The 27151-nt window shown below is 38.1% G+C and overlaps 1 protein-coding gene across 2 annotated transcripts in view; it reads left to right on the plus strand.

Moving 5' to 3' along the window:
- Positions 1-884: 884 nt before the first annotated feature.
- LOC131028947 (syntaxin-71) overlaps positions 885-27151 on the plus strand; it is a 91998-nt gene continuing 65731 nt past the window's right edge. The window contains exons 1-8 of one of the 2 annotated variants that reach the window (XM_057959330.2): positions 885-1394; positions 1485-1610; positions 18402-18570; positions 18795-18880; positions 19972-20040; positions 20134-20178; positions 20283-20345; positions 20590-20666. In XM_057959330.2, coding sequence (XP_057815313.2) covers positions 1239-1394; positions 1485-1610; positions 18402-18570; positions 18795-18880; positions 19972-20040; positions 20134-20178; positions 20283-20345; positions 20590-20666 — 791 coding nt within the window. In that variant the 5' untranslated portion in view covers positions 885-1238. The remainder of the gene's footprint in view (positions 1395-1484; positions 1611-18401; positions 18571-18794; positions 18881-19971; positions 20041-20133; positions 20179-20282; positions 20346-20589; positions 20667-27151) is intronic. The other variant, XM_057959331.2, reaches the window with a different exon arrangement.

Genomic DNA, 27151 nt, shown 5'->3' on the forward strand with positions numbered 1-27151 from the left:
GCAAATAAGCAACTTCCATAATACCCTAAGCTCGTAACCCTCACTTTTAAATCAATTGTTGTCAATGATATTAATAAAAATCCTTGTAAGACATTGACAAACACATCGTATGCTGTGCATTCTCTTGCTTCAAAACTCACGTTTCTCTCGTGACATTCTACACCCATTAATAGAGGTCAATAATAGGCCACCAAAATTCTCCCTAGTTAATCTCAGAGTATGTTTCAATTTGAAATCTTCACAATTTAATTAGCAACAATTTAAATTGTTTTTGTTGGGTAACAAAGTTTTAATCACTAAATAAAGTCAGAGCCTAAATATAGATATGCAATTTTTACCGTTGAAAAATAAATTTATCCGAAATTAATCTTTTTATTTTTGTATCTAGGTTAGATTGTGTGAATTTTTTCCATCAATATTTTGAATCACACTACGTGATGCATCATCAAAATGAAGAATGCTAGAAAAGGAGAAATGAACAAACGATCCCTAACTTTCTTGTTGGTTAATCAATGAGCATGCTTTCATTCGACTATTGAGAGGGGGTGTAAAGGGTGGCTAGTTGGGACTCAACCGAGCCTTACACCCAGACGATAGGGAACGACCCATAGATACATCTAGACGAATTAACAACCTCTAATTTTATATTCAATAAATCTTTTTTTTCCAATCGGAGGGTGGAGAACCATTGGCTGGGGATAGGGGTTCTACCGATTGAAGATTCTTAATGGATGGAAAGCCATTCAATCAGTAGGTAGGTAAAGTTGCTTGCTTTTAGGTTAGCTTCGGTCTAGATTGAGGACGTTCAAATTTTAGAAAAAGCATAGATCCGTTACGCGTAGGAATAAAGAAATGTTTAAATAATAAATCCGCCCCATACGCGGCTAAAAACAAAAACGCCGAATCAGCAGTATATTTTAAATGGGCACGCGACATTCTCTGCAGCGTTTCGGACTGTACGAGGTAAAATACCAAACTATATGACGGAATTACCCTAACGTCTCTTTCCGGAATGGCCTTCACCATTCCTTGTCATACAGAATTTCAGCAACGTTAATTGCTGTAAATTTACACCTCACCTGCATGCTGTCCCCCTCAAACTCTGCCTTTCTTCTCTCGTCTTCCGACAGAAAGTAGGTTTGAAAACAAAACTACAATTATACCAATTTTGTCACTCGCGCAAAACATTTCGTTCAAATAGTGTGCAGTTCAGGTACTGGGTTCGAATCCAGGTGAAGATGAGCGTCATAGACATCTTAACTCGCGTGGACGCAATTTGCCAAAAATACGACAAATATGACATAGAAAAACACAAAGAGCAGCAAATTTCTGGAGGCGATGCCTTCTCCAGGCTTTACTCCGTTGTTGACAGGGATGTCGATGCGGCTCTTCAAGTTTGTCACTAAACGAGTTCTATTTTTTGGTTTGTATTTTAGCCAACTTTTTTTGCTTAGTTGCTGTACTTTGTTTTTGTGGGGTTTCAGAAAGCAAACGATGCAGCAAACGAGAAGAACAGGGCAGCGGTTGTAACTATAAATGCGGAAATACGAAGGACGAAAGCCAGATTAAGGGAGGAAATACCAAAATTACAGAGGCTTGCGCAGAAAAGGGTCAAAATTTTCCATAATTTTAATTCAGTCGTTTTTTTATCTAATTTCTTTGATCCCACTCAGATTAGTTGCTTCTGATTTGCCGTTTTTATTGTAAAATGCCAATAACTTTTATATTAAAGCATTGCTCTGGTTTGGCTTCATTTGTCTTGCCTTTTTTCTTTTAAATAGTTTTATTTTCCAGTTTATCTGATTACGGTACCACGAGAGGTAGTTTTTGCTTAAGAACATGTAAATTACCGTAAACTTAAAGTGTTGCTCTGGTATTGCGGTCAGAATTTTACTTAATTTGGTTCTTTGGTCTTTTAAGTGATTTTTCTGATTATGGTAACAACTGGGGTCAGAACTTTATATAATTTCTTTTTGTCTTTATCTAGTTTCTCCGGTGATGATACCCTGGTTAGTTGCTTTTGCATAATCAAGTGTAAATTGCTATTAAAGAGAAGCGCTAATCTGGTATTGCGGGCAAAAATTTTCATAGTGTACTCGGATTAGTTGCTTCTAGTTTATACTCTGTGAAGTAAAGTGTAAATTACAGTTAAATTGATGCATTGCTCAGGTTTTACTGTCAGAATTTTAAATAATTTTGGTTTGTCTTTTATTTTCTTGTAAATACACTGACTGTACGCTTTTGCAATATATGTAAATTACATTAGTTGCTTGTAGTTTATACTTTGTGAAATAAATTGTAATTTACAGTTAAATTGATGCATTACTCAGGTTTTGGGGTCAGAATTTTAAATAATTTTGGTTCATCTTTTATTTTCTTGTAGTACATACACTGACTGTACACTTTTGCTATGTATGTAAATTATTGTTAGAATTAAATCATTACTCCAGTATCATGGTCAAAATTTAACATAATTTTGGTTCTATTTCGTTTGTCTTTTATCTTATTTATCCATTTTCATGTTCTGATTGGTTGCTTTTCAACTTAAAATGCAAATTTCTGGTTAAGTGAAGTGTTACTCTGGCATTTCGTATGATGCATCCCTGGCAACCTCCATTTGAAAAGTTGATTGTAGGAAGATCCGTAATTATATCCTGTTTTTTTAATTGCTAAAGTTAGTGGTAGTTGAGATGGGCAAACGACTCATGTCAAAGTTTATTCATGTTGTCAGCGTGAGTAAGGAGAAGAGTGGAAGGCGAATCTCGCACAAAGTGTGAGAAAGAATACAATCTACACTTTTAATTCACCTTTTCAATGGGTGTGCAGTAATCATCTTCTAGTTACTGAAAAGCTTCTGTATCTAGAACGAATTATTCCCTCTTGCCTCAACCAGTGTGAGTAATATTATATATTGAAAGAATATTTGTAGTTAGACAAGGAACAAAAGAACATTATTGAATGTTTTATCTCCCATATCAATAGACCCTTTTCCACAAACATCTGGTTATTGAATGTTTTTTCTCCCATATCAATGTTTTATCTCCCTTTACGATGCTTAGAATATAATGAAGAAGAAGATTATAAGTAACCAAGAAGAATTAGTTTATTCTTCTTGATTACATTAATCAACAAATCTATTTGTTTTTTCATACCCTTGACTTCATTATGCTTTCTCTTACAATATCCACATTTGAGCCCCCCTTTTCTGTTTGGTATATCCACCTTTGGATTGGTAGAAAAGGTGTATAAGTCTTTTGTCTCTTCTTTGAACAACCTGCTGCCTTGTGTATCTTCGGGGAATATTTTGCAACCAATGCATGTGTGTAATGTCCCCATTTCGAAATGGGATTTAATAATAAATAATAATAATAAATTAAAATATAAAAAATAAAAATATAAAAATATAAAAAATAAAAATATAAAAATATAATATAATATAATTAAAATTCAATTAGTTTTAATGAATGGTCAAAAGGCATGAAATAAATATTAATGATTTTGGAAGGATTAAAGGTATTAAAGGAAGAAACAATGGAGCATATGAATCAAGGAAGGATTGATAGAAAGGAATGCGAAGGAAATAAGGAAGTGATTATTTCTTCAAAGAGCAGAAATTATGAAAGATTGTACTCTTTCAAAGGGAGGTAATTGTGAAAGGTTATGACTCTTGCAGAGGGTAGATATGATGAAGAGGTGTGATTTCTCCCTCACATTGGAAGATATAAAGGGAAGAAGGTTTCACTTGAGGAGGACATGCAAGACAAATAAATTTGGAAAATAATTTATTATTCTCAAAAGGCAGCAATGGAGGGTGGTGACTCAAGCCTTATGAAAGGTGGTGACTCTTTCACTAATAAGTATAAAGGAGAAACCATTCCAAACATACAAGGATCACTTATTAGTCATTGCACACCAATACATCAAATCAGAATGCACTCAATCATCGCTCTTCATTCTATGAATTCAACATTTATTCAATCATCATTCACAAATATATCAAATCATCAAATCAAAGGAAATAATTCAATCATCCATAAATCTTCAATTGGGAATAAAGGAATCAAGCAAAGAAACCAGCAATCGATTCTTCTATCAATTCAATTATTCTAATATCAATTATTCAAACATCCATCATGAGAACATTCATCATTCAAACATCAACTATTCAAGCGTCAAATAATTCAAATATCAATCATTAAAGCATCAATTGTTTAGGCATAAATCGATTTAAGTATCATTTAAGCATTTACTCATCAATCATTCAAAAAATGATGATAAAGAGAAATCAAGCAATCAACAATGCGCTAGAAAACTCCTTGAGCAGTCAGTTTTGAATTTAAGGAAGTGTCTTGCAAATAGGAAGGATGGCCCCCCTCCAAGTCCATGAGAGATGAGAGAATGGCCCACCTCTCATACTCTTATCAAGTACACCACCCAGAGATGGAATGGGTGACTAGTCTTCCATGCTCGTGGGCCAAGAGGGTGGAATGAATGGCCCACCTTCCATGCTCTTGGGCTTGATCAAGGAGGATGGCCTCCCTCCAAGGTAGGTGGACTGGAATTTGTAAGGATGGCCCCCCTTACATATTCTTGGCAAAATTGAGGATGACCCACCTTGATATTGTATTTGCAAGTTTTTCTGAGAAATTCACAATATGATTTGCTATGAGGAATATGGTATGATGTATTGATCCTAATATTAATGTTGCTATGATCTATTGATCTTCAATAAGACAGGCCAAAGGAGAGTTATTGCAGAAAATCAAGAGAAGTTCTATCTTTTGAATTATTCTTAGAATTTTAAGTTGAATATTATAAATCTATAATGAAATGTCTTCAGTTCTGATAAAATTATATTTATAAGTATATTGCGATTCTCATCTTAAGTTGGATTTGTTGTTTTAAGGCAAAAATCAGGAATATCCCAAGAAGGGACTTTACAATTGGTATTAGAGTTTTGATCTTGCCAGTATGAGGATAAAAAAAAGTATATGTAATTAAGCCAAAGAGCTCAAAGAGCCTTGGTAAGAGAAAGGAGAAAACTAGACGCTACTCGAGGTAATCAAATTGGTGACCTTGAGGAAAATCAAGTAAATGAATTGAAGGCCATTATGGAGTGATGAGAACAAACAAAGGCATTGAGTTGTCATTGATGTCAACTATTGCAGGTTACCGGTAGAGTGTGTTCGCTGTTATGAGGAAGATTGAACCGGCATAAAGAAGAGAAGTATTCTGAGTTGACAGATGATATCACCGGTACGAGGTGAGATGCAGGAGTGTGTTGGCATGCTTGAGCAATAACCGGTAAGGCATAAACCGGTATGATGGCTGGCTGTTTGTTTGTGATGAAGAGGCAGAATGTTAGATGGATCACAACAACACTCGGTGAAGCAGAACAGAAAGAATGGCATGAAGACATACCGGAAGGCAAGATGAATTGTCAGGAAATGTGTTGCCGGTAAGAGTGATTGTTCAGTGTGTTGGACATACCGGTAAGGGTTTGTACCGATAGAGATGTTTTAGGTTGAACCGACTCTGTGTCGGTGAGTTGAATGTATGCTGATGTGTGCCCCGTGGTGCTGAGGTCGAAAACATGCAAAGGTCGGTGAAATGTTCATCGACATGGTTGTCTATGTAGTAGGTGGTCCTTAAATGATAAAACCGCAAATCATGGGTTGATGACAGACTGATGCGGCTTGAGGAAGAATGGACGATAAAGAATGATCAGATAGTTGAGGAATTGTGATCGAAGCACAAAATCCAATTGCAGATTGACCTCGAAAAAGAAACAACTGGATTATAAATGGGGTTGACAAAGAACAAGGCCGAAAAGTAGGGTTAAGTTTGCTATCTTTAGAAAACATGCATTGGATGAATAAAAACGTGTACAGATGCATCTCCCCAAAGCAGGTGAGCGATCCAAGGCAGATTGAATCAGATTGGATACTGATTCGATTGAAGGAGGGAAACCCTAACTGTCCTAAGTTTGAATTAGTTTTTGGCAGGAAGCCTCAAGTTTAAAAGATGCCGACCTCAGACTGATATGGTATGATGCTGGTGAATAAAAGAGAGTGGAAAAAGATTGTGTTGAGGGAAAAATAAGAAATATCTGAAGTGACTGTGTGTTGAAGGAGAAACTGGTAAGGTGTGTGTAATGTTCCCTGACCATATGGTATAACTGTCAAAGGCGAAGAGATTATGGAATTGGCAGGGGAAAAGTTGTACGGTGGATAGACCGTACGATGGGAGAGGAGTTGTACGGTGTAAGGGTTGTACGATGGGGTGAAACAGGCCATACAGTGGAGTCAAGGCAGGCCGTACGGTGGAGTCAAAGCAAGCTGTATGGTGGTGAGAAGAGGAGGGGTAGCAATACGATGTGAGACCGTACGGTGAAGGTGCAGAGGTATGGTGGAATATCCGTATGGTGAGCTTCAACGGTTGTGCGGTGATCTCCCATGAGTAATGTATTCTGAATATTAGGAATTCCCCTTATGCATGTATACCAGATTAACATATACGTAACTGGAGAAAGTAAACAATGATGAAATTCAAGATTTGCCAGATCCGGAACGAGTACAAAGACAAAATAGGGTGAGAGGTGAATCTCACCGGAACTACAAATACCAAATAGGGAGGGTCTTTCACCTCCAAAATGGCAGATAACAAAACTCCAACAAGAATTCACACAATAGAGAAAAATACCAAAATTCGCATACCTACAACAATGACTAACGTGGCCATATATATGGGCTCCGGGAAACTTCCCGAAGGGTTACAAACGGGCCGACACGACCAACCAAAACTTGCCTAATCTAATTAAAAAAAGGGCCCGAAAGATTTGTTATTAAATTTGGGGCCTTACAATAAAGTAATTAGATTTATTATTTAATTATATTGGGGACATCATAGTCCTCGTGGGCCAAAAATTGCTTGCCCTCAAGCAATTGCAGGCTTGGATGCTCCAGAATTTGCTTGCCTTCCCAGGTGGCATCCTCGATGGGTAGATTCTTCCAGTGTACAAGGAACTCCTTGATTGTGCGTGTTCTCAACCTCTTTTCTCTGACATTGATGATCTCCGCTGGCTCCAGAATTAGTTTCCCTTCTTCATCGATGGGTGGCAGATCCTTGGATACTGTGACGCGCTGCCCGACGACCTTCTTCAGACATGACACGTGAAAAACATTATGAATCTGACTCCCCTTAGGAAGATCCAACTCGCAAGCAACTTCACCCACTCTCCGAACCACCCTGTAGGGTTGTTGACGTGTATTTTATACACAATCATACACAGAATAAAATACCAATAGGCATCTTATCCTCTCTTGAGAAAATAGTCTCTAACTGCTGAAGATCTGCAAAAAGGATCAGTTAGGTAGACTCCAAGGTTCTTTTAGTAGGGTCTCTACATGTGGACAAGCTTTTTTAGTGGTATGATGTGATTTGCTGTTTCCTCCAAGGGGTCTTACGCATTCTAAAGCTCGAAGATTTTACTAAACTAAAAGGAACTTTCAAAAAATAGCAAAAAGATAGGGTTTAAAGAGGTCTAATCTAGCCTAACCCTATGAATGACTTAGTATGGACGAGATTTGGCAAGACTCAACCAACTTCAATTTTGCCATAAGATAACAACTCAATTGAAATTAGTGCGATCTTCTAAGGTAATAAAATGATACTCAATGCATCAAAGATCAAGGACACTACTACGAAGGTACATATCCAAGATACAATAATGATTGAAGATTAAGGGACTCAAAGTATTCTCCAGTCGACCACGCAAGGCGTTCCTACAATCAGCAAGAAGCTAGTGGTTTGGATTACGAATCCTACCAAATATCAAATCTTCACACTTTGTCCTTCAAATTAACAAACTACTTCGATTGAGCACGATTCAAGTGTATCAAACAACCATGAAGATAACTCAAGAAATTTGCAACAAAACACCATAACTTCAATATTTTATTGATTTCCAAGTCATCATGTACAACAATTGCTTGAATTTCTCTCTTCAAGACTCAATCTTGCTACAAAATAAAATTGCTTCTAACTCTAATCTCTCTTACATCAACTATTGACTATTATCTGACTATTACTCTATTATCTATTACACTATTATCTATTACAAATGAAATGAAAAATGGGGGTATATATAGCATCCCCAGTTACAATGAAAGGTCTAGATTGAAAGTAAATCAACGGACAAGATCATGACACCTAAACCCTAATTAGGGTTTGTTACAAATGACCTCCTTTTTACTGAACAATATTAAATACATAGCCAAATATTAAATTCGGCACAAAAACCTAGCAGGTATCAACCAATGAGAAATAAGATGTCATGTCATCTGTAACAACCTTTCATCTAGAATCTTATTCCCTTTCCAATTCTCTTTCTTAGCATATGCAATGAATTTTGTCACGATTCCTTCGATTTCTGTGATTGGAATCTCGGGAAGATTCTTGATACTCTCTTCTAAGTGGATGACCTGATCGAATGCATCTAGAAGAGCTGCGTCCCAAGTAGGTTCAAGTTCCTTCGTTCTATCAATCAGGAGCATGGTGGCATACATCTGATCATACTGTTCATCTGTAACATCTGCGTCCTTGCAAAAGATGATCTTGATTCTATCCTCAAATTCCTGCATATCCACATCTGTCTCGACCTCGATCCCTCTGCCAAGAATGGTACGAAGTACCTCAAATACTCTGTCTTGGATCGGATTGATCACCTCCTCAACTTGACCACATCTAACACTGATGTCCTCGAAGAGAACACTCTTTATATGGAGTAAGGTTGACCACTGAAATAAACTGTGAGAATCACCTTCCAAGATCCTCTCCTGCGCTAAAATTCTTCTGGATGTATGTCTTATTACTTTCAAGACAGGGATGATAACGTCCTTGGTATGGGCAAATGCAGCTACTGTTACCATCAATCTGTGGATTATCTCAAGAACTTGGATAGCCTGATGAATAATCTTCGTCATCCTTGTAACAAACTCTATGGCCACTGTATGAGATCTATCCATCCAACTACATGTACGCTGGACCAGGTTCCTGAATCTTTCTGCTTCATTGATCGATTAAAGGGGCAATGCCTGCACTGGTGATCTAACTGGATCCTGACGTCCCAAAGGTTCATTGATGTGACTGAAATATGTCCTCCATGCACCTCTCTCTCTCTCAAGCTTTCTATTCTTCTCCATTTCTTCTCTAAGCTTGTCCTTCAATGCCTCAAATGTGTCGGTAGCATCATCCATTGTCTGCTCTGCTGTGGATGGTCCTAACTCAATAGTCTGTATATCATAATCCTCTGCTAGGATCTCACCCTCATATTTGTCTGCTGCCGGTGTAGCTATCTGCAGTTTTCTGGATCCAGTCTCATCTCGAATCATCTTGGACATCTTTGTAGCCTTCTTCTTCTCTGTTATCACATGTGAACGTCCAACAAGGCTCTCTAAATCAATTGCATTGTCCTCGTCCTCTACTACAATCACCTTAGTCAATCTTTCCTTCAACCAATCTGGGATAATTGATCTTGTCTCTTGAACTTGAATCTCTTTATGCACCATTTCTTGTTGTCTGGGAGGAGATGTTATTTCATTATCTTCTTCTAACTCATAGTCTTGGAGAGATCCATCTGACGAAACATGCTCTGCCAGTCCTTCCCCCTGCCTGTCATTCTGTACCATAGACTCCATGGACTCTTCTACTTGAATTGTTCTATTCTCTGATCTAGAAGAAGTACCTGGTGCTTGATCTTTGTTGGCCCCTTGCTTTCTCTTGGAAGACTCTTTCTTTTCTGACCTTTCCTTTCTCCTCGAACCTCTTGGATGGAGATTGCCCTCACTGGCACATCGAAGGTTACCTTCACCTGAATTCCTAGGATTAGGATTGCCTTCACTCACACTTGCTCCACCTTCGGCTGGTTTCTCTTCCAAAGTAAAAGACATAGCTATGCCTTGTTCTCTCAACTTCTGATGCTGAACGTCTACCCATCTGCGAGTACAAGACAAGATTGGTGCCATCAAAGCATCTAAATCCACGACCTCGGGCTCATTCCAATTCAAACTTATTGTTTTGCTTTCTCTATCATAGGAAGACTGGATGTGCCTGCCATTGTCTTGAGCTTGGTCGGCCACTCTGTAAATCCTGCATTTCCTGATGAAATCCAAAGGCAATCTAGAATGTATCTTTCGTTTCACTTCAAGATCATCTAGGAGGTTCATCATAAAATCTTCAATTTGGTGCTCATGTTTAAATCTTCTACCGACCGTCTCCTCTAAATGTCCATGTGGATCAAAACTATTTCTCCAAGCAAAAGATGAAAAAGAATACAAGGCTAACTCCTTCTCTGCATCATCCATGGCTAAAACATTAGGACATACCTCAACTGAATTACCCAAAATAATAGGTACTTGGACTCCATTCTGATGTCTGTGCCCGAATGCCTTTGCATATGCTGCCAACTGTCTTGTTACTTCAAGTAACACAATTCTGTCTGTCGGATACCTCGGCAACATGTATGGAGGTAAAGGACATCCATGCACTCTAATGTAAGTGAATTTGGGAAACTGAATGAACCAAGCACCGTACCTCTTTATGAATTCCTGGGCATCCTGGGATAGTCTGTTGTGAATCCCTCCTTGCAACGTCCTTGTGATGTTCATCGTGAAAGTATCATTAACTAACTTGTAGTTTTTCCCTGGCGGATGATGCAAGTAGGCATAGGATTCACAAGCTCTGACCTCACCGGGTCCTCTTCCAATCATTCCTCTGTGAGGTAGTCCTGCGTACTCAACACTCCTGATCAAAGCATAGACGACGTATGAACTCATGTGGAAGGACTTAGTAGCCCTGAGTCTCCTCAACTGTACGTCTAAGCAATGGCTAATTATCCTAGCCCAATGTATCGTACCCTTTCCTTGAACAATCACCTGGATGAAGTAAAACATCCACTTCTCAAAATAGAAGGCATGAGGTGCTCCTGTAACTCGGTTGAGCATAGTAATCAAATCTCTGTACTCCTCCTGGAAATCAATCCGGTGCGGTGTGTTCGGTACCTTGCCTAGACGGGGACGACTCTTGAGTAGCCAGTTCTTGTTGATTATGCTTAGGCAAGCATCTGGATCATCATCGTACACTGATCTGGCTCCTTCAATGCTCTTATATATCATGTCCCTGTGCTCTGGAAGATGGAAAGCTTCACTTATAGCTTCCTCTGAAAGGTACGCCAAAGTGTTTCCCTCATTGGACACAATTGTCCTGGACTGTGGATTGTAGTGACGGGCACACTCGATCATCAACTCGTGGCACTGAATAGCTGGAGAAAAACCGGCCGCCTTGATGATGCCACTCTCTATTATTCTCCGGGCGACAAGTGATGGCTTGCCAATGTAAGGGACCTCTCGAAACTTCTTCGTGCTAAAGTTTCCCAAGTTTGTATCTCCAATGTTGCTCCACTTCGACACGATCTTGGTCTCCACTTCTTCGGTCTTCTGATCTTCTTTCATGAGAGCTGAGCGGCTGGTGGATGCTCCCGCCTTCGGGGTCGCCATACCTACACAACATTTCATTATAAGGACTAGATTTTGCAATAAATAACATAGATTAGAGAGAGAATTTTTTAGGAAACGTCATGATAAGTCTCTAGAGTTATCATTTCCTAAAAAAACAACGATGATTGAGCTAAGAGATTCAAAATTCAAAACTCCAAAATTTAAAATATGACGATCAACAAATAAAGCAATAAAATCAAATCGCCATACCTCAATAGAGAGCTAGCTCTAGAATGCAAAAAGACAAAAGATCGCCTAGGCGAAATTGATGTATAAATGATCTTCAAAGTTATCTCCTCAAAAGATCAACTTCGCCACCTTTGGATTTGAATGGAATTCGCACCCCACACTTCGCACTTCCTTCCTTCTCCTTAATTCGCATGTAGAGGGATAAAAATAATGATGTGAAAACAATAGTTTTCACCCTCCATATATAGCGCTTGCACCTCTCCATGCCCTTAGGCCGACTTGGAGATAAAACAATTTTTTAAAATGATTTTTTAATTAAATAGCAAGGCCGACCTCCATATATGAGCGCTCCAATTCGATTTTTTATTAATTAATTAATGATTAATTAAATGCCTTTCGTTTTAATTTATAAATTTCGATTTTTTTAATAAAGGCAAAATAATTAATAAATGATCAACGCCATATTAAATGCTAATTTAAATAGGATTTTCAATTTTATCGAACTTAGCATTTAAGGAAAATTTGAAATGTTTATTTGGCGCCAAAATTATGAAAACGAAAGGGACGTACCTCATCGCCCTGGTCCCTTGGAGAGGGACAGGAGCGATCCATGATTTTGTCATGTTTTCAACGTTCATCTCCTTCCTTTCCACGTTCAATATCGATCATTTTGATGGGTCCTTCGAATTTGATTGCCTTGCATGTGCGCATAAGTGCCTTTGGGTGTTCATCGCCCTGGTCCTTGTCCAAAGGACAGGAGCGATCTCCATGTTTTCACGTAGACCTCGCATTTTTGATCTTCGATCCTTCATTGTAGAGCGAATAACATCTTTCTTCGTTCCTTCTATGCTCGTTCCATTTGTTTGCATGTGGTGTTTGGACATTTAGAGGGATCATCGCCCTTGTCCCTTGGAGAGGGACAGGAGCGATCCATGTCTTTCTCCATAATCTTAGCAACTTTAAACTTCAATCTTCGTTGTGATGTCTTCCAAACGCCGTCCTTTATCTTGCCCACCCTTGCCTTAACTTAATTTCGAAGGAGTATGAGTGTTTTTGATGGGATCGCCTTGGTCCTTGTCCAAAGGACAAGAGCGATGTGAGCTTTTTAGCATGTTTGACGATGTTTGGACGTTCAAGACTCTTGCATGTGATCTTCAAACGATGTCTCGAACCTTGTATGATCTTGTGGAGTATTTGACCTGGCATGAACTCGAAACAAAACGAAGAGTCCAAGGCAAATCGCCCTGGTCCCTTGGAGAGGGACAGGAGCGATATGGTCCCTATGTACATCTTGGTGATCATTTTACGTTCAAAATCTTTGTGTATCACCTTCAAAGGCACCATGGACCCTCTAAGACCTTGCAAACCCTTGATCTTACGTAAATCTTGCATGAAATGGCCAATATATCCAACATCGCCCTGGTCCTTGTCCAAAGGACAGGAGCGAACTAGGTCTTAGGGTGCAAATTTCTTCATTGTGATGACCTTTAAGTGCTTGTGCTCGATGAAGATGCCTTAAGATGTTCTTACCACCCTTCGTCTTGACTTAGATCGATTTCAAACTTAAGTAAAAGGCAATATAACCATTGTATCGCCCTGGTCCCTTGGAAAGGGACAGGAGCGATCCATCTCTTGTGGCCTTCATTTCATTTTGTCAGGCTCCAAATTTATATTCAACGGATTCGTCATGCTCTACTCCATTCATCCATGCCTGGATATCGTCTGCAACTTGGCAAGAAAATTAATTATAACAAAATCGCTCTGGTCCCTTCCTGAGGGACAGGAGCGAACTGGGCATTTTGGGACCCTTGTGGATGTTTAAAAATCTTCAATTTGTATTCAATGAGTTCATCTCACGCTCTTCCTTGCCTTTGGACGTAAACTTGTCTTGATTTTTGCCTGGATTTTGCCCAATGAAGGACATCGCTCTGGTCCCTGGGAGAGGGATGGGGGCTATAAGGTACTTCGCCCTGGTCCTTTGGAGAGGGACAGGAGCGAACTTTGCATTCTGGACCATTCTCCTTTGTGTTAGCACTTCAAATTATATTCATTTGGTAAAGCATCTTCCTTTGGACCTCTTCAAATCATCAAGTCAACGAAATCTCGCAAGGACAAGGCAAAATTTGATTTGTAGCTCCGGTCCTTCACTGAGGGACAGGAGCGATTTTCCTCCTGGAGGCGTTTCGGTGCTCATGAAAATCTTCAATTTATATTCAATGGAAAGATCTCGCCGTTCTCCATCACTTCCAATTTGAAATTCGTCTTGACTCTGCAGGAATAGTGAGATATTTGAAAATGAGCTCCCGTCCTTCACTGAGGGACAGGAGCGATTTTGCTCCTACAGGCCAAAATAACATGATTTTTCACATTTTAACACTTCACAAGGCAAAAACAAATCATTTCCAATGCCCAGGATCAAAAATCAAAAAAGTCAAAATTTAGTCAAAATATTCAATCGGACAAAAATTCACACTTCACTCTCAACACTTAGACAAATTTAAGCTCTGCATCAACATTCCAATTGAACATTAGACCATTCTGGCGAATTCATTGCATTCAAAATTTGCATCCTAGAAAAGGAAGCTCAAAAGCTCTCAAAAACGACTGGATTTTGGCCTGAAAAGACAAAAATAAAAACCCTAAGGCTTGACCCTAAATCCAGACAACTAACTGACTAACAAAATCCTAAAAACGAAGGCGAAAAACGAGGAAAAAACGAGCAAAAAGAGGGGGTCCCCATTTGCGATGGGGCGATGTGTGAAATGGTCACAACAAGGGTCCATAGAAATGCGGCTTCAGCTTCTCCTTACCACTTGTCTTCAAGGAGGATTGTCTGTGCGGTTGAACCTCAAAATTCCGCTCAATCCAGTGTCGGTCAGCATACATCTTTTGTTGGTTCTGAGCCCTCTGCAGGTTGTCTTTGAGAGATGTCAGGATGTCTAAATTCTCCCGAAGCCAATCTTTGGCCATCGGTGCATGATTGTCTCCCAATGCCAGGTCAACAAATGAAGAAGGTTCATAACTGTACAGTGCTTTGAAAGGTGGCATGCCTATCGACATGTGATAAGTGGTGTTGTAACAGTGTTCACCCAACTATAACCAGCGAACCCAAGCCTTCTGTTGAGTTGAGACGTAGTTCTTGAGATAACCCTCCAGCCATTTGTTCACAATCTCGGTCTGTCCGTCTGTTTGTGGATGGTAGCTCGTGCTGGGTGACAACTCGGTTCCTGCCAACCAAAATAACTCCATCCAAAAGGTATTCGGAAAACGGCTATCCCTGTCACTCACTTTTCCAACTCCAAACTACCTCAAGAAGCAAACTTAGATCATTTTCCACCTAAGGAACGAGGATTGGATCCCAAACAAGGTAGCAAAAGAGGTTTATAGTGAATTTTGCTCTGGACCCTTTGGAAGGGTCAGGAGCGAAAATCATCCTTGGGCTCAAATCCTGACTTCATATTCACATTTCCTCATTCAAACAAGCATTTTTACCTTCATTCAAGCCTAGGAATGCATTAGTTCTAGGTTTTGGTCAAAGTAGAATGTCTTATGGAGAATTTCGCTCTGGACCCTTTGGAAGGGTCAAGAGCGAAATTTGACATTTTGGTCTCTCTGTCAGGATCGTTTTATGGAATATAACATTTAAGTATAAGTCTTATACTTTAAGTTATATTCCATATATACTGTCAGGATGTTTGAAAGTGGTTTCGGACCTCCAGGAGTTATAATGCAAATTCTAGTTTTTGGAGGATTCCTCAGTTTTCCAGACTTGGTCAAATTTCAGGATCAGGACATTCCAGACTTAGCCAAATTTCAGGATCAAGACATTCCAGATTTAGCCAAATTTCAGGATCAAGACATTCCAGACTTAGCCAAATTTCAGGGCATTTGAAGATCAGGATGACATTCCAGACTTCATCACTCACCAACTTGACCTAGCTCGGACCTTCAAGAATGATACTCACTCACCAAGCAAGACACAATTAGCAACAAGAGCAAAACTAGGCCCTAAGGAAGACTCCCAAAGAAACCCTAATGCTGGGGCCCCAAAGACTCAACCTAGCTCAAGCAGAGCCTGCTATCCAGGTGATCCCCCTGGCGACACTCGAAAAGCAAAGGCTAACAGACAAAACTCTAAAAGACCTAGAAAGCAAACCCCACAAAGCGAAAAAAGCAGGGGTCCCCATTTGCAATTGGGCGATGTGTGAATACGCCACAATAGAAGGTTGATCACAATTGGGGTCACTGGTATTGTATGCCTTTGAGGACTGTACAAAGATTCGGGTATATGTTTTTGAAGGGTCTCCATATCTTTTGCCTAGGATAGTTCCTAAGAGGGTGGCATAGCTAGAAATTGTGATGCAGCTATCTTAATCTGATTTCATGCATCTTAGGTCATATCAAAAGCAATCTCTTTTGCCTAGTACACTGTGTTTTGGAGACTTCACTGTTGCTGCTATAGAGGGATATGACCTCATAGAAACAAAATTGGAATATTAAAATTTGTCAAAAGGTGATGAAATGTTAGGGTTTGACCTTGAAGCTTTCATTAATGGTGCCAAATTAAAATAGAAGTTGAAGGGATATAAAAAATCTGCCTTTCATACACGATGATTTGATCATGAATATGGATGAAAGTCATGCTGCTGAAAGAATGAATACATACAATAGAGTGATGGCAGCAGAAGCTTGGAGAGCAGGACATTATCCATCATATCCCGATGCCTTTGCTGAAGTAGAAGACCAAATGAAGAGAATTGAGATTATCACATGAAGCAGAATTAACTAAGGGTGTGCCATCTTATGTATTTAGGAGAAGAAGCAATAAACCTTGGGGGAAGGGTATCCAAATGGTGGAAGTTCAGATTGTGCTTCCAATTCGTCACATTTCTCCCGAGCCCTACCCCAAAAGTTAGTTTTTCCATTGATGATACTGAATCAAATACAGATGAGAGTGGAGATAACTTTGAATGTGATCAAATTATCAAGCCTGTTATTGAAGAGTACAATCCTCCACCAGATAGAAATGTAATTACATTTGAACCTTCAGATCAACTATCTGATGATGTAAGGCAATTGGCAAGTCAGATTTATTTCGGATGATTCTTTTGTAAATTCATCAGAATTCAAAACATTTTTATTTGAATTCAACAAATGAGGGAAGAGGTTAAGGAGATAACTCTGAGAATGAGCTAGAGCTGCTTAAGAAATTGCAGAATGACGTTGATAAAGAAATGAAAAATATGACGCAATGCTGATAATTACTGTTAGAAATCTGTACTTGGCAACAAACATGTAATGACTTCATTGGCTGCCTATTTGAGGCATTTCATGATGTAATGTCTGAAATTAAATTTAATTGATTTTTGGTGCTGGTATTTCAATTTGGGTTTATGATAATCTTGTTTCCAAGGATATGTATTGTGGTTTGAATGACTTAAGAAATCAAATCAGACTTAATTTTGCAAGTATTTTCAGTTTGTGTTGGCAAGTTATTGCGTGGCAAAACTACCTTCAGAAACAAAAAAATCAGGGGTAACCATTACAATTTTACAAGGTCAAATGTGGTTATGAAGATGTGCTTCTACATCCTCTGCAATTTGTAGCACCCAAAAGGATTTGATAGTTGCTATAATCTAAATGAACTTAGCTTGATGATTCAGGCTTCGGCAACCTCTTGACCATTAAGACCCAACGTCACATTTATTCAAGGGCAGGCTCAAAGTCCTTTCACAAAAACATTGTAATTCGTAAGTTTTGCATGTGTTTGACTATGGGTTGATGTTAAAAATTTAGTTCCAATCAACTAGAATGCATATCATGGAAAGCATAAATTGATTATTATTATATCATTTTCTCTTAACTAAAGTCAAATCAAAGCTATAATTTAAAAAAAGCTTCCTAAGCTTTACAAACCTTTATTTAAATCTTTGTGGCTAGTCTCACAATTTACACATCTGATATCATGTTTTGAACAAATCACTGAGCAATAAAAGTCAACTAATCAAATTAACACATAAGTCGAACTATATAATTTAATGACTTAAATAGACAAATTGACACCATATGTTCATATGATAACTCAACGTATATGAATCAAACTATTATAGGACTTATCTAGTCATTTGGTTAAATATTTCTCAATTTAAAATACTTCATCAAATTCCAAGACAATTATTGTCGAAATCGAGTATCAAATTTAGATAAATGTAAACCAAGTAGTAATGAAATAAGGCTCAAAAATCTGGGAGGCATAACACACAAGTTCAAAAGATACATGATTTTTCAAAATAAAATAAAATAAAATATTTAAGTGGTCATAAAAATTTCCCTGCTTTTGGGTTCATCCGTACACTTTTGATTTCCTTTCTTGGCTTCCATTGTTTGTGTTATTGGCTTTTCTTGGATTACAGAGTAATTGCATTTTTAATCTGGCCTTGCTTTTCTTCTTTGCAGCTTGTCTTGTTTGTACAGTGACTTTTTCCTTTCAACCAATGTTTGCTTTCTTAGAGTAATGGATATGAATTATAATACCATGATACGATGCAGTTATGGCTGTTTTAACTTCCTTGTACTTGTTTGGATATTTAACTCTAACCATTGTCATTATTTAGTAATATCCAAAAATGTTTCAAATTTTTTGGTGTTTGATAACAGGTTAAAGGTCTGCCTAGTGATGAGCTTGATGCACGAAGTGATCTAGTCCTGGCATTGGCAGAGAGGATTGAGTCAGTTCCAGATGGAATGGGGACAGGTGGAAGACAGACAGGAAACTGGAGGACCTCAAATACTCGAATGGAAATTAAGATTGATTCTTCACCTACAGGTGATACTGACAACTCTCATTGTGGAGCATATTCACATTTTTCATCTGATTAGTCAGATGAGGCACAACTTGCATGGGGCAAGTTCTACTTATGATAGTTGTATCTATAAAGGTTTATTTAAGCACTTTTTACAAAAGGATCAGCTGGAAATCTTTTATTGCATATTTTTAATGCTTCAAATTGTCAAATTGATTTCCTTTTCCAATCGTATGATCTTTTGAAGTAGGTGATATGCGAAGTGAATATTATGAAATGACTGAGGAAGCCAAGCAATTCAGGCAGGAATATGATGTGCGAAAAGCAAAACAGGTAATTTAAGCAGCAGTTGTTTTGTTGGTTTGGCAATCCAAGGAATTTAAGAGATATATAACCAAATGTCAGCACAAACTAAGTGGCAAAATATAAAATGAAAATTGGCTTTAGCTTTTATACACAATCAGTGGGTGATACCAAATGGTTAGTTGTTTGTTGCACAAAGATACAAATAGATGAGAATGATTTTAAGGCTAGGCTCAACCCAGACAGTCATGTGAAGACTGAAGAATCTGTATTCAAAATCTATACCATATGCATTTTCTGTGTTTGCTTCTTACTTTTTTGCAAGGAAGTAAACATCAAAGGATAAGAGCAAGATTCCTAATTGAGGTAAAAACATCATACATCTTCAATGAGTAGATGCAATCATATATTAGTGTGTTATTTTGATTAACCTTAATATTATGACTATTGTGTTTATTATAATTTACGATACGCCATCCCCTTCAAAATGCTTTGACCTCAAAGCATAGCTGGAGTTGATGTTTTCTCTGGTCATTACCAAATTGTTGTAACTTTTAGCCTTTTAACTTTTAAGGATAATAAATTGTTGAATCATTGCCAGTTGTGCCTTTGGTCATTGACAAATAGTCGCTCTTGATTCGCTTTGATTGATTAATTTAAAAAGTCTGGAATAGTTGATTCAAAATTGGGTCAGAACAGTTGCTGCTAGTTGTCATGAGAACTATCATTGATAGTGCTATTCTATCTTTAAGAATTTGGAGAACCTTTGATTGTGTTGTTCATGACTTTGAAGACTAATTCCATTAAACAATGGAAAAACTTTGCGAGATTAGATACATTGAAGGGAATTGTTAATCCCATTGCTGCTTTCTCTAAAACTGTTGACCAATCTTTCAATGACATTATTATGTCTAGTCAAAATATCAATATACCCTCTCTTGTTTGGTAGGATTGACAAATATTTTGCACAAATTGGGAATCTGTCATGGCTGAGTGGTTAATGCAAGATATATTGAAACAAAGTCTCTTGTGTAGCTATTTTGAAATTGAATGCCAGGTCACGAGTATGTTACATGGTTAAACCAATTAGGTCATCATCTTTATGTTGCTGGTGACTGCAGGACCAAGACTTGGATGTGATTGGAGAGGGGCTTGATACTTTGAAAAACATGGCAGAAGATATAAATGAGGTTGATTCTTTTTCAACTTTTAATTTCAACTGTGAAAATGAAGTTCTTCAAAGAAGCCTTTTCCTCTTGCTAACATGTTACTGTTGTACTCAGGAAATAGACAGGCAGGTTCCTTTGATGGATGAGATAGATTCAAAGGTATCAAAGTTTCTCCACTGTTCTGAATTTAAGTTGGATGTGGAACTCAGTCCCCTTTGTTGATTCATTACAAACTTAACATGTTTCCTTCCATTATGAATCAGGTTGACCAAGCAACCAGTAGCCTCAAGAGCACAAATGTCAGGTTGAAAGAAACAGTCACAAAGGTATCTCTTTACTATTTCCAATTGTCAATAATAATATGATATTTTTCCCTATATTAGTTTATGCAGTCTATCTTTAGTTGTTTACATGTAATTGATAATATTACATGTGGTGCATGAATTTGTGTAAAGATATGCTGATAAGGGGAGAGACAATATAAAAGGGCTGAAAGGATGATGAGTTTGAATGATGGTAACTTCATTCGAAGGAGGTTTTTTAACACTGTTATTTGATTTTTGTGTGCAGCTGCGCTCGAGTCGCAATTTTTGTATTGATATTATCCTTCTTTGCATAATACTTGGAATCGCTGCATATTTATATAAGTAATCATCTTCATCCTTCAAATCATTTCCATATTAACTAGTTGATTATTCAATGTTGAAAATAATTTTTTTGTGTCCAAGTAAAAGCAATGTTCTTCTCTTTATTAGGTTATCTCCTTCCACCTATTTTTCCTCATTTCTTGGTTTCTTTCATTAAAAAGTTAAGTGTAATTGCTTGTTAATTGAAATGCTGTCAAAACATGTGTCAATCATGCAAAGGACATTGTAAAACATTACTATGATTAATCATTTAAGTTTAATTTGACTTTAAATGTTTAAAATAGGGTCATTTGCGATTAAGAGCCTAGATAGATAGTGGCTTTGGGTCTTAATCTGTTTTACCTGCAAATGATCTTTTTAAATACTTTTATAAAATGAAGAGAAATAGGGTAGATGTGGTGCTGCAGAGTAAAGTGTTCAGTTATTTTGGCTATCTCGACTTTAGTGGTTGCCAAAAGTCAAGATGAATGGATTCCATGTTCGTTTCTAAACTAACACTGATACTAAACATTATTTACAATATGGTATGGGTATTGATTTGAGATGAATGGAAGCATCCAAAATGCACTGAAAGGAGAACATGTATCAATTACTAAGAGTGAAACTAGTGAAAACTATAGTGTCTCAGCAAATCATGCTCACAGATAGAAAAAATAGATTGGTAAAAGTGTAATTTATTGGAAATCCCTTCAAAGAGATTAGAAGTTACCTATAAAGAAATTGTAACCACCATAGATTGGTAAAAGTGTAATTTATTGGAAATCCCTTCAAAGAGATTAGAAGTTACCTATAAAGAAATTGTAACCACCACAAATATGGAGTGAGTTGTAAAATAAATATAAAATATCCATTAGTCAATAGATAAAGAATTAGCCTAGGTATTTCACTATTTCTTGTGCTAGATTTAGGGCAAATAAATTAACAATTTAAAATATCAAATGGTAATGCATAACAATGCTTACTCACAGCCATAACATTATAAACCCTAGAAAATATATATATTCACACAGCAATATTATCCACCCTAAAGTATGCTTTAGGTTTCCTAAATTTAATCCTATAACAACAAAACCCTAATTAACAAATCAACTCTAATACAACTAATAATGTACAAAACACTCCTATGTTGACAATAAACCCACAATACAATCTTTACAATCATACATTTACATGAAGAGCTCAAATCATAGACTTGATTTGCAAACAAAGATAAACAATAAATATGTATTTATGAATGGGCCTGAGATATCTACCTTTATACTCCTTAACATAGCAGAGGATGTTAATGGCAATAATCACAAACCTAAAGTGTAGTGAAGCTTCAATTACAAATGCCCTTTAGGAGAACAAAGCTGTTTGGTATTGCATTGACTAGTCATCGCTTTAATGGCAGTTATAGTATAAAATTTACACTTATGACAATTGGAAGTGCATGCAAAGATGTTGTTGCTATATTCAGAGAGGGGTGCCTTGTTTGATGCAAAAATTATGCCTTTTGGAGCATAAGGATGGAAACCTATTTGAATGCTCTAGGGTATGATATTTGGCAATCAGTTGAAAATGGCTACATAGCCCTTGCAACTACCCCACCGGATAAGGTAGGAAAGAAGGAAAGTGAAAACAAGGCGAAAGCCAAGAATGTGATTTTGTGTGGATTATCTGAATGGGAGTTTGTAAAAGTTATGTATTGCAAATTAGCTAAGGACATGTGGGATAATTTGAAGAATAGCTATGGGAGATGATAAAGTAAAGAAGGCAAGGCTTCAAACCCATCAAAAACAATTCGAAAGACTTAAGATGAAAGAAGAGAACATAGCCTCCTATTTGCTTCTTGTTGATGAGATCATGAACACAATAAAAGGCCTTGGTGAGAACGTTGAAGAAGTTGTGATTGTAGAAAAGGTATTAAGGTCCTTGCCTTTAAAATTTGATTACAAAGTTTTGGAGATTGAAGAAATGAAATATCTAGACAATTTGACAAAGGATGAGTTGCATGGGATTCTTATTGCTTGTGAAATGAGGATTGAAGACAAGCCATCAAAAAGGGAGGCAACCTTCAAAGCATCAAGGAAGGGAAAAATTAAAGTATGCGAATGAAGTTGTAGCCGGCAAAAGTATATTTTGTTATAGTTGGCTAGATAAATAATGTTTTATGTTTTGTAATTGAGATGATTAGTTTCCAAATACATGTGCGTTGGCAGTTATGGAGGCTGGTTACGGGTTGCACAAATTGCATACTTGGACTCAAAGAGTACTCGGGAAGCCCAAATTTTTTGACTCAGCAAAGGCGAAATATTGGCAACTTAAAAAGTAATAAAATTTCTTATAAAACCACTTGTTATTTTGCAAAATTGAATTACAAAATATATCAAATGAGTCTAAAAACCATGATGAAGTGTTTTCTATTAAATTTGATTGTTGAATACATATGGATTAAAAAATGGCATCATCATACGAAGTTGGATAGTGGAATTGGATACCATAGCTAGCTACTAAGTAATAACTATTATGGATTTATGATGATTGTATTTGAAAATCATCATCATAAATTTCATATCTAGGCAACTTAGACATTACAAGTTTTTACATCTTCCTCTTCCCCACCCTAGAGAAATGATGGGAGGTAGAGGATATGGTCCTTGCACTTGAATTTGGCTCCTTGATTGGTGTAGAAGTTTGTGTCTGTAGCTCCACCATGCTAGTAGTTGGTAGTGGCTCCTCCTCCACCATATCAATGTCATCCAATCCAATCTCCCTTGCTTCTGCTATAGCCAAATCCTCCATAGCTTGCCTCTCAAAATTAGCAATCTCATCCTCGGTAAACAAAAATACCTCATCATCCTGCACGGTCGAATCACCGTAGGGATCAATATCACCCAAATCAATGAGTTTGTATGGTTGGTCTTGCACCTTTCTTGTGTGAAGACGAAGGTCAAATTTAATGCATCTCTTGGAGGGTATCAAAATAATAGGTGAGGGAATGGTAACGATAATAACAATAGCCCACAAAGGAGAATACAGTATGACGTGAAGGGTAGACCCATGATCTAGTGCCAAGGTTGCAATGAATGGGGTCACTTCGTGTGGGATTTCCAGAGTGGCCAAAGTAACAATGCGGGGTTGCTATGCAAATGGCATGGACCCATAAACCATGAAGACATCGACTATCCAAAACAGAAAGGGGTGAACATGTTGGACGTAAAGGAGCTAGATGAGGAAGTACTAGCGATCACCAGTCTCTAGACTAAGAAGGCAGTATATCTCGACCCCCGTACATAGATGGAAAGACTTCAGGAAGCTAAGGTTGACGTTGAACGGGTGATGGCGGAGGAGAGAAGGGTTTTGAATGAGGCCGCTAGTACTCCACTGTGGTCGGAGTCGGAGAAAACTATCATGAGACATATGTTGCAAGCCATTGTACCCATAAGGGTATTTGACCTTGTGCAAATCATGCCACAACTGAAGATGGCCATTACCAACGTAGTTGGTGACGACGCAATCAACCAGGAGCATGACAAGCCAACAGAGAAGCCAACAAGTACCCTGGCCATTGATCCGATGTTGCTAGTGGTGGGCATTAGAAGGAAGTTGACTGTCTTTGAGATGAAGATAATGGGATGTAAGTTGACAAACACAATCGTTGACGGAGGCTCTGGCATGAACGTACTACTGGAGAAGACATGGAAGGGGCTTGGCAAGCCAACACTCTGGCCACCATCCTTCCATCTGGTGGGTGCTGACCAGCACAACATCAAACCACTTGGGATGCTCATGGCACAAAAGGTCACCATTGGCACTCAACATTTCTTTCTGGACTTTGTCGTCATCCCATTGGTGAAGAAGGCGTACAACACCCTCCTTGGAGGGGTTAGCTGATCACAACGAAGGCGAACCACATTTGGAAGAAGAATAGACTCTCCATCGAGAGTGACAAAAGTACATCATCAACCTACGGAGCTGGGCAGTAAGCTAGGATTTGGCATCAAACTCAAATCTGAGAATGAAGAGTTCGAAATGAGGAAGGAAGGACGATGGAACCCAACGATGAAGGGGTGTTGGAACTTGGAAGTTACTCAGAGGATGAGACAATCTCTCTGAACGGGTTGTTCCATTGGCAGATGGAGGACTACGAAGTTTTCCACCCCAAGTGTAACATGTTGCAGATTGGGGAGATTGAAGAAGTTGGTACAGAGAATGCCACCTTCCCTCAGGAATACGAAGAGTACAAGGAGGAAGTGGCGAGAGTAGATGATAGACCTGCTCAACCGTTCAAGAGGGCTAAAATGATAAAGTATGAGGAACTGAACATAAAGAAGGTCGACCTAGGGGAATAGGACAAGTCGAATGTGATATTGATAGTAGATGACTAGAACCCTGTACTCAAGGCAACAACATTCAGAATCTTCATGGAATACAAGAATGTCTTCCCATGGACGTACAAGGACCTTAAAGGGTTACCTTCGGAGCTGTGCTTACATAGGATCCTTCTCGTACCAGGTGCACAACCTGTGTGGAAGAGGCCATACAAAATGAACAAAAACTACGCAGTGAAAGTGTAGGAGGAGATTGAGAAGATGTTGGAAGCTGGTATCATTTTCAAAGTGGAGACAAGTGAGTAGGTCTCACCGATTGTGATATCCCTGAAAAAGGAAGCAAATCAAATTCGGATCTGTGTGGAATTTCGGTGTCTTAACACGGTCACAATCAAAGATCCCTTGATCCTGTTCATTGATAACATACTAGAGGAGGTAGTAGGCCATGGGATATATTCATTCATGGACGGGTTTTCTAGGTACAACCAGATCAACATTGTTGAGGAAGACAAACTGAAGACCACGTTCATGGTGGAGGATGGAGTGTACGTGTACAATCAGATGCCATTCGATCAATGCAATACCCCAGCCACCTTCCAGAGAATAATATTGCATATCTTCAACAAATTGTCTGTGGGCAACTTCAAGGCTTTTCTGGATGATTGGTCTATTTACAGTGGACAGGAGACCCACCTCACTGCACTGAGGGAATGTATGGAGAGGTGTTGGAAAGCATGGTGGGCTCTCAACCTGAAGAAATGTTGGTTCATGGTATCACAAGGCAAATTGTTTGTTCACATAGTTTGTAAGGAGAGATTGAAGACGAACCTCGACAAGGTAGGGGTCATCGTTAAGATGATGAGTCCGGAGGATATGATAGGAGTGAAATCCTTTCTCGTACATGTGGGCTATTGCCGAAGGTTCATCAAGAGCTTCTCACAAATTTCATATCCGTTGGACACATTGACTGGGAAAAGGAGTTTCACATACGTGTAGATGCTTTCCACTATGCCATCGGTGCCACACTGGCACAAGCAGGCACGAAAGGTTTAGACCACCCCATTTTTTTCGCCAGCCGCCTACGCTCTAATGTCAAACGAAACTATAGCACAATGGAGAGGGAGGCATTGTCATGGTATACTCTATGCAGAAGTTTCAACACTTCCTGTTGGCGACACCTTTCACCTTCTACGTAAACCACCTGGCGCTGATGTACCTAGTGAACAAACCAATCATCCAAGGGAGGGTGAGTAGGTGGTTACTCCTACTGCAAGAGTTCACCTTCATCATTGTGGTACGACCTGGAAAGAGCCATGTCATAGTAGACCAACTCTCAAGGATCGGGTCTAGGGAGCCTTCAGAAAGGGTGAATGAAGACTTCCCCGATGCCCCTCTGTTCCAGATTGCCGCATTACCACCTTGGTACGGAAGCATTGATGAGTATTTGTCTACCTCCACATTCCCGAGGGACATGCTGTGTCATGTCCCTCCCTTGATCGTTATATATATACTAAATGAAGCAATTATTATTATTAACTAATATAATAACTATCAACGAATGATTATTTGAAATTTATTTATTTATTAGATATTATTATTTAATTGATATTTTTACTAATAATAATATTTTTTAAATATTCAAATAAAAAAAGAAGAATTAATATTATATTATAAACATAATTTAAGTATTCTTAATTGTAAATACAATTCATATATTTAAAATAATAAATATATAACTGTGAAAATTAGGGATGATAACTGACCAAATATAATTGTTGAGCGCATTCATCATGGTGAAATATGTAACATCGTAAGGGAACAATACAATATATTACGATAATACTGAGAAGAACAGATTGACCAAGTCTAAAGAAGTTGTCAAATACAAATAAACACCATAATCACAAAGGGTATAAATTATTAATACTTCGTAAAGAAGCCAAAATATCATACATGTTAAGGGAGGTGCTTAAGATCAATCTCCCCAAATCCGTTAAAGGGAATGGAGCATGTTTATCGAAAATGATGGTACATATCCAAGTTATTGAAACGTCTATAATCCAGTCATCACATCGTTGGGAAAGGAATAGAACGATCAATAAGTCATCATCGATTAATGTTAAAGATTAGTGACTTTATCTATAAGACTAATCGAGTAGAACTAAATAGATA

This window comes from Cryptomeria japonica, chromosome 7, assembly GCF_030272615.1.
Source record: "Cryptomeria japonica chromosome 7, Sugi_1.0, whole genome shotgun sequence".
Lineage (NCBI taxonomy): Eukaryota > Viridiplantae > Streptophyta > Pinopsida > Cupressales > Cupressaceae > Cryptomeria > Cryptomeria japonica.